Genomic DNA, 15,221 nt, shown 5'->3' with positions numbered 1-15,221 from the left:
CCAGTGGCACATACGTCCCATATAAAAATATGCAGTTACTCTTTTCCGTTAGAGTTCATGCCCTAGTTGGGGCTCTGCGGTGCTAAAATCCCATCATTTGAAGGAGAATTAAACAGTGTTGCTGATCACTTGTGACTACACAAATCACAGCACTTTTCAGTGTAGAGGTGTTACCCTGTTTGGCACCCACTTGCATTTCCCCTGCAGTCTCAAAAAGCAGCAGTATCCTGCATATCATGTCCCAAGCCATTTTTTCTTGGTTGTTTTGGGATAGTTAGAGCTCAGGGTTTCACCTCGAAGTGTCAGTCATTTGTAGTTGGATGAAGCATGGCCAATTTGGATTCCATATACTATAGCATACATACCCATGCATGGATTATACAGTAAGATCACACTCCTTGTATATTCCAAGACCAAACCACAGTGTTGTATTATAGATATATCTAGATATAGATATATCTATAAGGGGGAAAAAATGGTACCTAAATCCCTAACTTGAACGGGCAGTAACCCGATTCACAAGCTCTCTTCTTTTAAAACTGCACTTGCTGTGAGCAAGAACGCTTCTGAACAAGAAGTGAATCTACAAATTTTTCAAATACTCCTTTAACAGAGAACTTAGCTTTTCCTAATGCTGTTAATACCTGATAATCGAAGAAATAAAGAGAAATGAAAGCCCATGGTATAAAGAAGGCTATGGCCCTGCTAATTAGCATAATGCTTAACATGCTAAATTGGGAAGAGCTGATCTAATTGTGAATGCTAATGTTTTCATTCTCTGCCAGGCAGAGATTGTAGGTGCTGATGCTGGCAGAGGACTTTGGCTCCGCACACAAGAGCAATACTCTTGTCAGTATCTAAAATTGCTCCTTTTTTTTCTTTTTCAAAGAAAAAGTGCTCAGGAAATACAGAATGCAAAGCGAAATCCTAATGATTTACAGGGAAACACTGCCGTGTTTGATCAATTGCCTAAAATAAAATAGCAGGACAAAGGCAGCTTCTCACTTACAAAAAGTCTGTAGTTTTTTCTCATACGTTTTATTTCTTTCCCCACTCACCAATTACTGTATTTCCAACAGGAAGGCCAATATATTTCAGATTTCCCCTGGGCGAGTTGCTCTATCTGTTTGAATTGGTGTAACAGCACTCTCTCATGTTGATACAGGTCCCAAATGCAGGAATGTATCTTTAATAAAGAAGGCACGTGAGCACATGCCTCTCAAGAAGCACCTCAGTGGGTGCAATAGGGTCACAGTGTTGCTGTAGGATGTTTCTGGGAATATATGATAAGCAAAATTTATTTCGTAATATCTGCTTCTTTCCCAGACCTGAGGAAAGGCACTTAGTCTCTCCCAGCTATATAACTGTGTTATGACTAACGTCTCTCCCAACTATAGACCTGATCCAGTAAAAGATATTACCAAGCAAACCTTGCTTCTCAGCAGGCATAACAGAGATCTCCATCTCGGGTATTTATAAAACACTGTCACTATAGCCGTGAGTGGGAAATACAATTACAAGAAAGATGAGCATCAAAATAATCTCATTCAACTGTTTACACAGCCCACAGCTTTAGCCACTTGCACTTTGTTTCATATAAGTGTTTCCTTCCCTAAACAGCAGCCCCCCCATCACCTCCCCACTGAAATAGTCTCATTCAGTTTGTAATTCTACTGAAAGGAGACTAGAGCAGAGCAATCTTCCCTGTGTGTTTGCAGCCTGTTCGTGCCTGCACGTGGAGTGAGCAGACCCCTTCCCTATTCTCTGTCCCCAGAGGTGTACAATAAAGCTATGCTGCTGTTAACTTCACAGGGTCGCCTTTGCATTTACTAGAACTCCGTGCTATGATTGTGTCCACAGGTCAGTCTGCAAATACCGCCAAACAAACCTCGACTGTGGGCGACAGGAAAGATCTGGCTGCAGTTCAGTTCTCAGAGGTGCCCCTGGAGTCTCAAATAGAAGAGCTGAGCACAAGGTATGGCTCCTCTTTCCTTATCCTGGGTCTCTCTTGGCTTCCTCCAAAACTCAGGAGCTAAGCTTAATCTGTCCTGTTATAGATTAAACCCGCCATGCTTGTAGGGCTAAATCCTATTTCTGTCTGGACATGTCTACATGAGATGCTAACTGCACAGTAACCTAGTAACACTGCACAGTAGCGTGCCGGGCAAAAACCATGCTAATATGCTGCTGCACAATAGTATCGGGCTACTGTACAGTAAATGTCACTAAGTAGCCAGCACAGTAGTGCAAGTTACTGCGTATTGATTTCTCACTTGGTTAACCAAGTACTAAAGTTAATACACAGTAACTACGGTGCATTAATGAACATGTAGACGTGCCCTCTATGTATTGAAATGGCAAGCAAGTAGCCACATAATGGTAGTTTGGGCACTATTTATATGCAATATGTGATCCGGCTCTGGGCATACAAATGAGCATGTTCAGCAGAGCTGTCCTGTGGCCAGCAGCTGTGTGACAACAGGATCCATGTGTAAGACTGGGAAAAGTCCTGAGGTTTAGCTGAGCAAAAAACCACAATGAGTGGGTATCAGAGACCGGAGGAGGAAGAAGACGGCAGTGATCTTCCCACCTTTTATCACAATAGCCTCATGGGTAGAGCTCTTGTATCTCCTGCTCTGTGGGTAAGTTCAATAACTGACCCCCAACCCAGAGGAGAATTAAACCTATATCTCCAGCTTCTTAGCAAAGCATTATAACCACCAATCTAGACATCCCCTGAGCCCCTATCTAGCTGGCCTACTGAACAACCAAGAGAGGGAGAAATGTGGGCCAGGAGGAAGAGAACAAGCCAGAGGCTGTGTGTCTCTGTGAGAGGGTGAGGACCCTGAGTTATAACCCAGGCCTCTGCTCCTACTGGGACAGAACCACCCCCAAGAAATGCGGTGGGCACAGGTTCACCCATGTCGCTTCTGGCAGGCGTACGTCCCGGGCAGTCCTGTTTCACCGTGGGGGGAGAAGCAGAATCCCAGACAGTGCAAAAGTGCCAACACCAGCAGTGCTGCGGCTGCGTGCATGCTGATTTAGTCCTCAGTGCTTGCGTTCTTGGGGCCGGATCCTCACTTGGGATAAATCAGCATAACTTTATTGAATGTCGGCACAGAAGATGCGAGAGATACCAGGAAACAAAGCATTAGGATATTCCCTTCTGTCTCAGAGAGCTGGGGAGCAAGTGTTGAAAAGCCTGATGGTCCTTGCTGCTGCAGTAAAATTACCAGCAAGCATGTGCATGGAGGCTTGCTTTCCCCTGAGGCCAAAGCGCACTTTCTATTTGCTCCGACCCTCCACAGTGAGACTGAACGTTTCCTTTTGTGTGCGCGTAGGCTTCTGATCCAGGTGGATGAAAACGAGGCACTGAAGAGAGCCCTGGAGAGCACTGCAAGAATGAAAGAGGAGGATTTCAAACTGTACCAAGAGACAGTGAGCCAAGTGAAGGAGATCTTTCTACAGGCACTGCGGCAACAGAAGCAAGAGAAGAATTAAAGCAGGGCATTCAAACTCCCTTGGTCTGCAGCAGGAGGAGAGTCTAAGAATAGATCCAGTGAATTGAAATGCAGGAGCGGTCTCATTAGCCATTTCCCCAGGACGTTTAATTTTTTAGCACGTACAGGAGAGGGTGAGAAACACTGTTGAGCCTTACGTTATAAAGGGACTCTTTCAATTTCAAGTTGGAAGAGTTAGCAAGATCTCAGCTCGTGACCGTCCATGCAAGTTGGATGCACTTTATCAGAGCTCCAGGGCCTCAGCCCTAATATGAGCAAAACTTCCCTGGGTTGCAGTCGGCCTCTGCTGGATAAGACCCCAGGTCTAAAATGCTCCGATTTTTATCTGCAAATATAGAACCTGTTTCATATTAAGCTCATTCTCAATATCTTCTTTGTAAACCATGCAGGGATTAAGCTATATTCTTTTAAATAAATAGACAGTCTCAGTCAGCACATAGATACCTGTCTGTCTTCAGCTTTTCCATAGCAGCTGTCTCTGTGCTCCTGCATGTTGAACACATAGGTAAGCCTGCTTGCCAATGCAGCCAAGTGGGAGTGGTCTTCTGCTCTTTGCCCACCCTGGTCTTTTGAGCGTTTTGGGTCTCCGACCAAATCTGTTGGGGCTGGCAAGCTACTGCCAAAAATGTGTCAAGCTTTAACTGCGTCTGGTAGCCCATCCCACACCTGCTCTACCTCAGATGAGGACACACATTTTTCTGGCACTTCCTCATTTGCCTTGGAGTGTGGGTTTTGCTCCTGGGAATCAACAGCAGCAAAGCCCCTGGAAGAAAAGGTAGCACCACTGTATTAATACAACTAGGGGTCATGGTATCTCTGTCTGGTATTCTACTAGCCAAGAGAAGTCACATCAGCTGCAATCCAGGTAGGCAATGAGATGGGTCCTGCCGTCAAGGAGCCAACAGATTTTTGCCAGCAGAAGGGCAGCCCAGCAAGTGGGCAGCAAGTGACTTTTTTGGATAGCGCGGCTGCGTTCCTGATGTTGAAAGTCTTTTTAAAAGCCGCGCTTCTTCCCTGACAGCTTGTGAGTGTCTCTCTGATGACTGATGTTTCATTCCGTGAAGCTGAAGTTTGCAAAGCGCTGTTCAGAGCGGTCAGTGGAAAAGGGACTACATTCGCATGCATTTCAGAAGCACCTCCTTTTCCCAGCATTGGGTTGTGTCTTTAGCTGAAGGGAGGCTGCAGAAACCACCAAAGGCAGTGGGCATGGAGCTATTCCAGATGTAGGGACAGCAGAGCCTGCCCCCACTAAGTCTCTAGCTCTCGTGGTAAGGGGTAGAGACTGCACCCAAAGAAGGAATTCTCCAGTGAATCCCCAAAGGTTTTTGGCCCTAGAAAGAGGCCTCACGTTAGGGAAAAGTTATTTCTCCCCAGCCCCAAGGCCTTTGGAAGATGATCCAAGAAAGAAAATGCAAGTTCTCATTTGTAAAGTGACATGACCTAATGTGGTCAATTTTAAATAGCTCAGGCCAGATTCTCAGCTAGTGTAAGACCGGAGTAACAGTCGAAGACCACGGAGATGCCTCCATCACCAGGGTTGTGTCAATACTCCTCTGAAAGCCCAAAGTCAAATTTCCAAACATGAATCGCAACAATTTCTAGTTGTGGGGAAAAGTCCCAGTGCATTGTTGGTGACAAAGCACGACTTGTGGTCTGATTTTTCCTAGGTCGCGTTTCTTCAGAGCATTGAATACACAGAGAAGCAGCAGAGAGGGAGTGCAAACCCCATTTCTGCTTTCAAAGGCCCCAGACTCTCCTGAGCCCCTCCAACCAGGGTTGGCTGTTAGCTTGACCAAAGCAAAGCAAATGGGGGATGAGTCTCTGGAGCTTAGGAGCTGACTCTGTCGCTTTCTAGCACCAAAATTGACAGCAGACACTAATGGCCAGATCCTACACTTGATCTTAGCCGTAAGTTTATTAAAGAGGCCATCCTTAATGGACTGGCCAACGCCAACATCCTAAGGGACAGCCAGCACGGGTTTGTTGCGGGTAGGTCTTGCTTGACCAATCTCATGTCCTTCTACGACCAGGTGACCTATCACCTGGACAAGGGAGAAGAGATGGATGTCATATATCTTGACTTCAAAAAAGCCTCCGATCTGGTATCCCATGATCACCTCTTGGCCAGACTGCCCAGTTGTGGCCTTGGCTCCAGCACGATCCGCTGGCTGGGAAACTGGCTCCGTGGTCAGACCCAGAGGGTTGTGATTGATGGCAGTCACTCATCGTGGTGCCCTGTGGCCAGTGGGGTCTCTCAAGGCTCTGTCCTGGGACCCATCCTGTTCAACATCTTCATTAATGATGTGGACATTGGAGTCAGGAGTGGACTGGCCAAGTTTGCCGATGACACCAAACTTTGGGGCAAAGCATCCACGCCAGAAGACAGGCGGGTGATCCAGGCTGACCTGGACAAGCTCAGCAGATGGTCGGACGAGAACCTGATGGTGTTTAACACCGAAAAATGCAAGGGTCTCCACCTTGGGAGGAAAAACCTGCAGCATCCTTATAGGCTCAGCAGTGCTATGCTGGTTAGCACTATGGATGAAAGGGACTTGGGGGTCATCATTGACCACAAGATGAACATGAGTCTGCAATGTGATGCTGCAGCTGGTAAATCGACCAAAACGCTGGCTTGCATCCATAGATGCTTCTCGAGCAAATCCCGGGACGTCATTCTCCCCTTGTACTCGGCCTTGGGGAGGCCGCAGCTGGAGTACTGCACCCAGTTTTGGGCTCCACAATTCAAAAAGGATGTGGAGAAGCTTGAGAGAGTCCAGAGGAGAGCCACGCGCATGATCAGAGGTCAGGAAAACAGACCTTACAACAACAGGCTGAGAGCCATGGGGCTCTTCAGCCTGGAAAAGCGCAGGCTCAGAGGTGATCTGATGGCCACCTATAAGTTCATCAGGGGTGACCACCAGGATCTGGGGGACCGTTTGTTCACCACAGCGCCCCAAGGGATGACGAGGTCGAACGGTCACAAACTCCTGCAAGACCGTTTCAGGCTGGACATAAGGAAGAATTTCTTTACTGTCCGAGCCCCCAAGGTCTGGAGCAGTCTGCCAGCGGAGGTGGTTCAAGCGCCTACATTGAACACCTTCAAGAGCAAACTGGATGCTTATCTTGCTGGGATCCTATGACCCCAGCTGACTTCCCGCCCTTTGGGCAGGGGGCTGGACTCGATGATCTCCCGAGGTCCCTTCCAGCCCTGATGTCTATGAAATCTATGAAATAAGGCCAGATTCCTCCCTTCCACTCTGGCAGAAGACCAGCGTGGCTAACCAGGGAACTCTTCAGTAAACTAAGTCACAAAAAGGAAGCTTATGAGAAGTGGAAACTTGGACAGATAACTAGGGAAGAATATAAGAGCATTGCTCGGACATGCAGGGATGAAGTCAGGAAGGCCAAAGCACATTGGAGTTGCAGCTAGCAAGGGATGTGAAGGGGAACAAGAAGGGTTTCTACAATTATATCAGTAGCAGGAGGAGGGTCAGGGAAAGTGTGGATCCCTGACTGAGTGGGGGAGGCAACCTAGTGACAGAGGATGCAGAAAAGACTGAAGTGCTCAGTGCATTTTTGCCTCAGTCTTCACACACAAGGGCAGCTCCCAGACTACTGCACTAGGCAGCACAGTTTGGGGAGGAGGTGAACAGTCCTCAGTGGTGAAAGAACAGGTTAGGGACTGTTTAGGAAAGCTGGATGTGTACAAGTCCATGGGGCTGGATGGGATGCACCCAAGGGTGCAGAGGGAGATAGCTGATGTGACTGCAGAGCCACTGGCCATCATTGAAAACTCATGGTGATCAGGAGAGGTCCCGGATGATTGGAAAAAAGGCAAACATAGTGCCCATATTTAAGAAAAAGAAAAAGGAGGATCCAGGGAACTACAGACCAGTCAGCCTCACCTCAGCCCCTGGAAAAATCATGGAGCAGATCCTCAAGGAATCCATTTCTAAGCACTTGGAGGAGGAGAAGGTCATTAGGAGCAGTTAGCATGGATTCAGCAAGGGGAAGTCATGCCTGACCTACCTGATTGCCTTCTGTGACGAGGTGACTGGCTCTGTGGATGCAAGGAGATTGGTGGATGAGGTTGCTAAAAGCCTTGATTTTAGCAAGGCTTTTGATACGGTCTCCCACAGTATTTTTGCAGGCAAGCTAAGCATGTCTGGTCTGCATGAACGGACTGTAAGGTGAATAGAAAACTGGGTGAAGCATCAGACTCAGAGAGTAGTAATCGATGCGTACCTGGCAGCCAGTATCAAATACCAAGTGCCCCAGGGGGAGAAGTAGATACGCTAAAGGGCAGGGCTAAGATTCAGAGTGACCAAGACAAATTGGAGGATTTGGACAAAATGAATCTCCTGGGGTTCAACAAGGACAAGTGCCAAGTCCTGCACTTAGGACAGAGCGATCCCCTGCACCGGTGCAGGCTGGCGCTGACGGGCTGGGCAGCAGCTCTGCAGAAAAGGCCCTGGGGGTGGCAGGGGGCAATAAGCTGAACGGGAGCCAGCAGCGTGCCCGTGTTGCCAAGAAGGCGACTGGCATCCTGGGCTGCATTGGTAGGAGCGTTGCCACCAGATCGAGGGCAGTGATTCTTCCCCTCTATTTAGCACTGATGACACCACATCTGGAGTCCTGTGTTCAGTTTTGCCCCCTCCCCCCCACCCACTACAGAAAGGATGTGGACAAGTTGGAGAGTCCAGCAGCAGGCAACAAAAATGGTGAGGGCTGGGGGACGTGACTTGTGAGCAGAGGCTGAGGGAACTGGGCTGATTTAGTCTGGAGAAGAGAAGACCGAAGGGGACTGAATAGCAGTCATCAACTCCCTGCAGGGGGGCTGCAAAGAGGATGGAGCTGGGCGCTCTCGGTGGGGGCAGATGACAGCACAAGGAGCAACGGGCTCAAGCTGCAGCAAGGGAAGTTGAGGTTGGATATTAGGAAGAATTTTCTCACGAGGAGGGTAGTAAAACACTGCAACAGGTTAGCCAGGGGTGGTGGACTCTCCAGCCTTGGAGGTTTCTAAGACCCGGCTAGACAAAGTCTTGGCTGGGATGATCTAGTTGGAAATGGTCCCACTTTGAGCAAGGGGTTGGACTAGACGTGACCTCCTGAAGCCCCTTCCAACCCTAATTTTCTATGATTTCTATGAATGGGATCAAAGCAGCAGCTGCTTGCTGCTTACATTTGTCCCCCCTCTGGCAGCTTCAGGTACCACATAGGACCACTCTGATAAGCCACCACATCTGCCATCTCAAGTAAGACTTAGACCAGGGATTCTCAGCCAGGGTGCCAGAGTACCCTGGGGTGCCACCAGATCCTTCGAAGGGTGCTGCAAGGAGGTAAGCACGTAAGCTAAGTAGATAAACACAGGCTTATTCCTACCTGACAGTCCCCCACCCCCATTGCCCAGCCTGTCTGCAAGGGGGTAAAGCACTGCAATCCATAAATTATACTTAGAAACTGGTGCCACTCAGATCACAGATGTTATGGAGGGGTGTCTCAGGTCTAATCAAGGGTACCTCGAGTCCAGTGCAGGATGCCTTAAATTTAAGAAGATTTGAGAGCCATTGGCAGAGATAAGGGACCTCGTTACACTCCCACGGCTGAGATCTGAATAAAGCAACCCTGCTGGCTGCTTACAATGCAGAAGGAAGGAAAGACGGGCTTACAACAAGAAATCCTTCCTACTCTGAAATGGGGGAAATCAGCAACAGTAAGAAAAAAAATTCCAGGGAGTTTGCTGGGCTACAGCAAGACTTGCTGGGTGCAGAAACTTTGGATGCGTCTGTATCCCTAATTCAAGCCTGTATCCTGCTCGGAGGGATACTGATCTTGCTTACACTGAAATGCAAATCCATAATAATCTCCAGGAGCCGCTGCATCCAAACCTTGCACACGAGAGGTGAAGCGACCACCTTTCCTGGTTGGTGTTAACAGCTTGTATGCTTTGCTGGTGCTGCCATAGCCGGGGTGGCAGGGGATCCAGCTGCATCATTGCCTCAGGGGAGATACGGGGCTCTCTTCGAGCGCTGCAGGAGCCGACGCGACTGGAAGCACCAAGCTCTCATAAATAAATTCAGCAATAACACGAATGTTAATATTTCATTAAATCTATCCTTGTCCCTGAAATACCGCAGCAGCCGTTTCAGAGTCATAGACACAAGCTTGTCGCCCGCGTGTGGGTGTTGTGCAAATGCAACGCTCCCCCTCCCCCAATAGGCATACACACCAGCGTGGCTTGAGCATAAAACAGTTCCTTGTCGGTTCCCCACACTGTTGTGACCGTCACACGATGCAGGACAAGTGACAGCCCGGCCCGTGAAGTGGTCTTACAGATGTTTATGCCTTCCTACTGCTTCCTTGCTAGAGTTCACATGAAAGCCATCCGGTCCCGGTATAGGGTGAACACTTGTGCTTGCATAGTGCCTTAAAGCTGACTGTCACTCACTCGTCAGTCCCGACCCATCTCTGGTAGTGTGAGGATTGACTTACATTTGCAAACCCCCCTGACCAGGCAGACTACATTGTCCTCCGGCCTGACCCCAGCTCCCGAGCATCACCATCCAGTCCTGGCTGTCCAACTCAAATGAGCTGGCAGGCCACGGGTGCTCATCAGGCAACAGAAAACAGGGAATTCAGCAGTGGGTAAGTTGGGGCAAGAGGGGCATTAACCACCTGAGTTGTGGCACAGCGGCTTAAGAGCTGCCCCATGGACTGGTTGCAGAGGTGGGGCCCTCTCACCTCCGTGGGCCAGATCCAGCCCATGGGCGGTAGGTTTGACACCCCGATTTAATCTGACCTCCTGCGTGACACCAGTCCTAAAACCCCCACCTGTAAACCTCTCCCCCAGGCCCAGCACATCCCTCTGAGCTGTGGCACATCCTTCAGAAAACCAGCCAGGCTTGCTTTTGCAGACTTCAGGAAAGCGAGACTCCATTTCCCCGGGCAGTTTGTTCCAATACTTAATCACCTTTGCTGGTTAGACGTTGTTCCTCATGTCTCATTTGAATTTGTCTAGCCTCAGCTGGCAGCCAATGGTTCTTGTTATGCCCTTTGCTGCGAGATTAAAGAGCCCTTTAATACTTGGTATTTTCCCTTTGGGAAAGGTACTTAGACACTGTAATCAAGTCACCTCTCAGTCTTCGTTTTGATAAGCTAAACAAATTGAGCTCTTTAAAGCTCCCACAGTAATTAACACAAACTAAAATCCTGGTGAGGGCAGTTCATAGGTTGGGCTTTTTTTTTTTTTATTGTGTGTTAGGCAGTTGATCTAAGCTGTAGTGGGGGATATAGGATTTACCCTAACTGATTGCATGCATTTAAAACTACACTCAGCCTTGCCTCCGTGTCTTAATCAACTTGTGTTAAAAAAACACAGTTTTTCTCTAAGGACAAAATAACTTGACACAATAACTGCTCGGTGCTTGGGGTGTGGGAAGGAGTCTGCTATTCAGATGAACAGGGTCCATCTTAAAGGTCCAAGCAGAACACGACTTCCCAAATATAACGAAGCTTTCCTAATAAAGCTTTCTTAATCAAGCATTGCTCTTCATTTACCTAACTGGATGGGTAAATGTTAAGGCCAGACATCCTCTTTGCACATCAACGGGGCTGTCCCTACCAGTCCGTACCAATCCGACCATGGGGTAAAATTCCTCCTGACCCCAAACACGGTGATCGGTCCGAGCCTAAGCAGAGAGGCAAGACCCTCTCACCAGGACCCTCCGGCTTTGCTACTAGCAAGTCACTAGTTCAAGTCCGGCTCTGCTCGACAGTGAACCCATACCAAGTTTTTGTCTGACGCTCAAATTCCCAGTATGATGTACGTGCATAATGCGACTGGAAACATACGTGAGACCAGTCTCTGGGGCTCTTGGAAGATACGGGATTTTTGGTGGGATCTGAACCCAGCACGAGAGAAGGGGTCTTTCACATGCCCAGAAGCAGGACATCCGTGGACATCGCGGCAGAAGAAGGACCTTCGGGGTGTAGTCCGTGAAGTGGAAAACGTGGGGAGAAAATGTCCAGCCCCTCCACCAAGGCGAGCATTGCATTTGCAAAGCAAACGGCAGCTGCCGCTACATGCGCGACCAAAGGAATAAAGTGGAAAAACACTGTAATGGAGCCACCACGCTCTAAATTAAGCCACAATCAAGCCAAGAGAGATATCGAGTTTCTCTCCTCGTCCTCCCCCTGGCCGAGTCGGCTCCTAAAGCCCGCTACTCCCCCGGGGCAGTGTGGCCTCATTTTACACACACGCTGGCTGGGGGCCCCATGCTTCTCCCGTTTCAGTCCAACAGCTCGGGACCCGGTTTGCAAGTGGAGAGTTAAGCTCTTGACCTTAAAGCAACTCATTCATCAGCAAGATCATCTCTCTCCATTACAGAGAAACAGTGAGAGCCTGAACCACGCTCCCTGCGGAGCAAGGCAGGCTACGCAGAGGAGAAACAGCTCTGTAGTCCCTGGGTCTTGGAGGAAGGCCGGCCGCGGGGCTGGGCTCTGGGTGCAATTCCTTGTCCTGTGACCAACTGACCTTGGCCAGGTCGCATATGGACCTGAAAGGGGGCTAACGTCACCATCTTACAGCAGGGTACCACGGACGCAGCTGAAAACACACCATCTCCCTGAATCCGAGACCAGTCACGTTCCCCTTGAAATCGAAATCCAGTGCAAGCTGGGGGCTTAGAAGGAGGCAGGTGTTGTCCGTAAGCAAGGGTTAAGGTGAACAGGATGCCAGACCTCCTGGCTGGGTGCACGGGGGACGCTGGGTCACTCTGCAATGAGGCCACGGTGCCCACGTGGAAACCGCGTTGTCCCCGGAAGTGCCCAGATGCCTCGCACGGTGCAGGGGGAGATCAAGGAGCGGGGGCCACAGACCCAGCCTGCTGAATGGCGTCCCCCCTCTGCTAAATGCATTGGCCTACACCCCTCTCAGGGAGCTCACAGCCTGGACTAGGACAGCGCCGTGCCTTACGCCCCTGCTGGATCGAGGCCCTTTAATCAAGTCAGCCCTTTCCCAGGGAATAAGCACATTCCCCAGGCAGCAAGAGCAGACAAGGACATCTCTCAGCACCCAGCAAGGGTGATGAGCTGGTAAGGCAGGGTGGTCAGGGCACCCCCAGCCCTCCTGCAGGACTGGGACACTGTGTTGAAAAGAATAGGAGGTCTGTGAAGCCAGGAAGCGAGTGCATGAGGCCAGCACGGCAAAGGAGCATGCTGCACGACCTGGCGATAAGCTGAGAGGCCAGAGTCCTGCGTGCTGGGCTTTGCGCTCAGGGCTGCTCGAGGCGTACACCCTCAGGGCTATTTCTAGCCCCCAGACTCACTTGCATCTTTGGCTACATCAGCACCAGCCAGCGGGGTGGTTGGGACACTCACACGAGAGGGGACAAGTCAGGTTTAAAACCCCTCCACGCTGAACCCAAGGCTCAAGGGCTCCAACTGCTTAGGGGCTACAGGGACACCAGGCTGGAAGGAGCCTTCATTGAGTTTGTTCACCTGAATTTGTCATCAATCATTAGCCCAAGGAACCCCCATAATTATCACTTCCAGCTCTTGCAGGGACCCTCACAGACATGGCTGTCCCCCCGACCCCATAACATGGCATTGGCAAAAGCACGTGAGACTTGAGTGCTGCCAGCGCAACGACAGGGAAGAAGCTGCTTAATGTAGTGGCTGCCCAGAGGATGATAGGGAAAAACCCAGGTCTCACGCTACCGAGGAAAGCAAAACGCCCACGCAAACCGTGCCTGATGAAAAATTCCTTCCTGACCCCCATTTTTTGGAAGTTGGTCTGACTGTGAGTAGAGGAGCAAGACCCTGCAGCCAGGAGCTGCTGGGTTTTTCTAAGTACCAAAAGGAGCATCAGCAGACCTCCATCAAACCCTCCCAGTCTTTGCTACGGCCAATGTCCCAATGCCTCCGAGGAAGGTGACACCTTCATCCCTCTCCAGAAGCCGGTTAGCGTTCACAGGATCGCAGCGATGTCAGGCTGGAAGACAGGATCATCCCTCTGAAACCATCCTGTACAAATCCGTCATCTAACCTCTTGGCAAAACTGCCGTCACCCCTGACCCAACACAAGACACGACACCCAAACCTGCCGCAGGTAAAGCAGAAGGACCGTGGCAGCCAAGGTTGTGAATATAGGCTCGAGAGATCCCAGGGAGAGGGCAATGCCTCCTGCTACCAAGAAAGGCAAATTGTACCAATGCCCTGTGTGGCAACCAGCAACGCCCAGATAGAAACAAGCCTGGGAAATACCCACAGTAGATCATGGGCAGTGCTACACCTACATCATCCCTGACCACCATCCCTGTCCAACCTTTTCTTAACCACCCCCGGTGATGGAGAGTCTACAACTTCCCAGGCCTCCCTGCTCTAACAGCGTAGACATGTTTCCTGCTGCCCAATCTAAGACCATGTTGCTGCAACCCTTCATGGTGAGGAGGGTGGGGAAAGCCTTCCTAGGACAACGGGCAACCAACACAAGTCCCAAGCCATGGGAATACCAGGTGTTTTCCACACTATGACCCTTTGAGGCTGTAATCTGCCTGAAACAGGTCCTCTTCATTGCCCTTTAATGGCCGGGCTCAATCTTCCTGGCCAAGGAGCTCTTCATCTGGACGCTCCTCCCTGTCGTGCCCATCATTGCTTTGCACAGGGCAGCTGGAGAGCTGCTGATGGGACCAGGGCTCACAGGAGGCCAGGTCAGGCTCACTGAGCCTGGCCGTATTTCAAGCCAGCACCATTTTGATTTGGCCCTTGCATCTCCCAGCCCCCTAGTTGCCTCTCAGGAAGCATGAGATGCCCTCAGCATCAATCAAGAGGGATAGGGTGCCCCGAAGACACACGCTGAGTTGATCAAACAACCAGCAGGAATCACACGCTGTTGCCTGCCTTGGCCTTTTGCAAAGGGGTCTCAGCCAAGCTGCAGAAGTGTGGCGAAAACAAAAGGCCCCCAAAGCCTGTTTCTGAATGACCCTTGGCAGATGTGACAGCTACCTTGGTTAGCAAAGGAAAGGAAACGGTCAACCATGTCCAGCAAAGCCAGGAGGGGGATCAAACTAACAGGAATGCAGAGCCTGAAAGGAGACATTATAAGCAAATAAGCAGCTTTCCCGTAAAAATGTTAGTAGTGCTGGTGAATGCAACCAAATGCGGTAGATGCCGATTGCCATAACAGATGCATTTGTGTTACATTTCTTAGATAAAGCACAAAAACAAAGCAGCCTTGTGAGCAGAGATTATAACCCAAGGGGACAAGAAACCAAGGGGGGTCCACAACAGGGCAGGGCGGCGACATAAAACCCTGCCCTCGGTGTCTGTAACTTTCCCCCCGGACATACGTCCCAACCACCAGACATCTTCAAGTCCGTAAGCGTTCAATCCAGTTTGGAACAAAGACATTTGAATAAAACCAGACGATTTATGAGAATATTTAAAAAGAAACCACGTGCGAAGATAGGCTAGAAACTGGAGGGAGAAATGGAGACTCGACGTCAAGAAGACCTGGTGCTGGTCTGTGGGCTACACTCACTCCCCGCTTGAGTCTCTCCAGCTATATTGGGCTGGGCGGCTGACTTCGGGATAAGTGCCTCTTCTTGTGTTTTGGGCTGCCGGCCGTCAAAGCTGCAGCCCAGTCTCCTGCCTCTTGTACAGGCAGACAACCGCGCAGCTCACCTGTAACCCAGGTGGCAA

The 15,221-nt window shown here is 50.0% G+C and overlaps 1 protein-coding gene across 3 annotated transcripts in view; it reads left to right on the top strand.

Moving 5' to 3' along the window:
• The window catches only part of CCDC13 (coiled-coil domain containing 13), a 36,978-nt gene extending 32,348 nt beyond the window's left edge, over positions 1 to 4,630 (top strand). For 2 of the 3 annotated variants that reach the window (XM_090047880.1, XM_090047878.1), the window contains exons 15-16: positions 1,861 to 1,975; positions 3,342 to 4,630. In XM_090047880.1, coding sequence (XP_089904006.1) covers positions 1,861 to 1,975; positions 3,342 to 3,501 — 275 coding nt within the window. In that variant the 3' untranslated portion in view covers positions 3,502 to 4,630. The remainder of the gene's footprint in view (positions 1 to 1,860; positions 1,976 to 3,341) is intronic. The other variant, XM_090047879.1, reaches the window with a different exon arrangement.
• The last annotated feature ends 10,591 nt before the right edge of the window (positions 4,631 to 15,221 follow it).

Source organism: Crocodylus siamensis, chromosome 5 (genome assembly GCF_052110815.1).
Source record: "Crocodylus siamensis isolate JL-2025a chromosome 5, ASM5211081v1, whole genome shotgun sequence".
NCBI classification, from domain to species: domain Eukaryota; kingdom Metazoa; phylum Chordata; order Crocodylia; family Crocodylidae; genus Crocodylus; species Crocodylus siamensis.
This window is presented reverse-complemented; position numbering and strand designations above follow the sequence as displayed.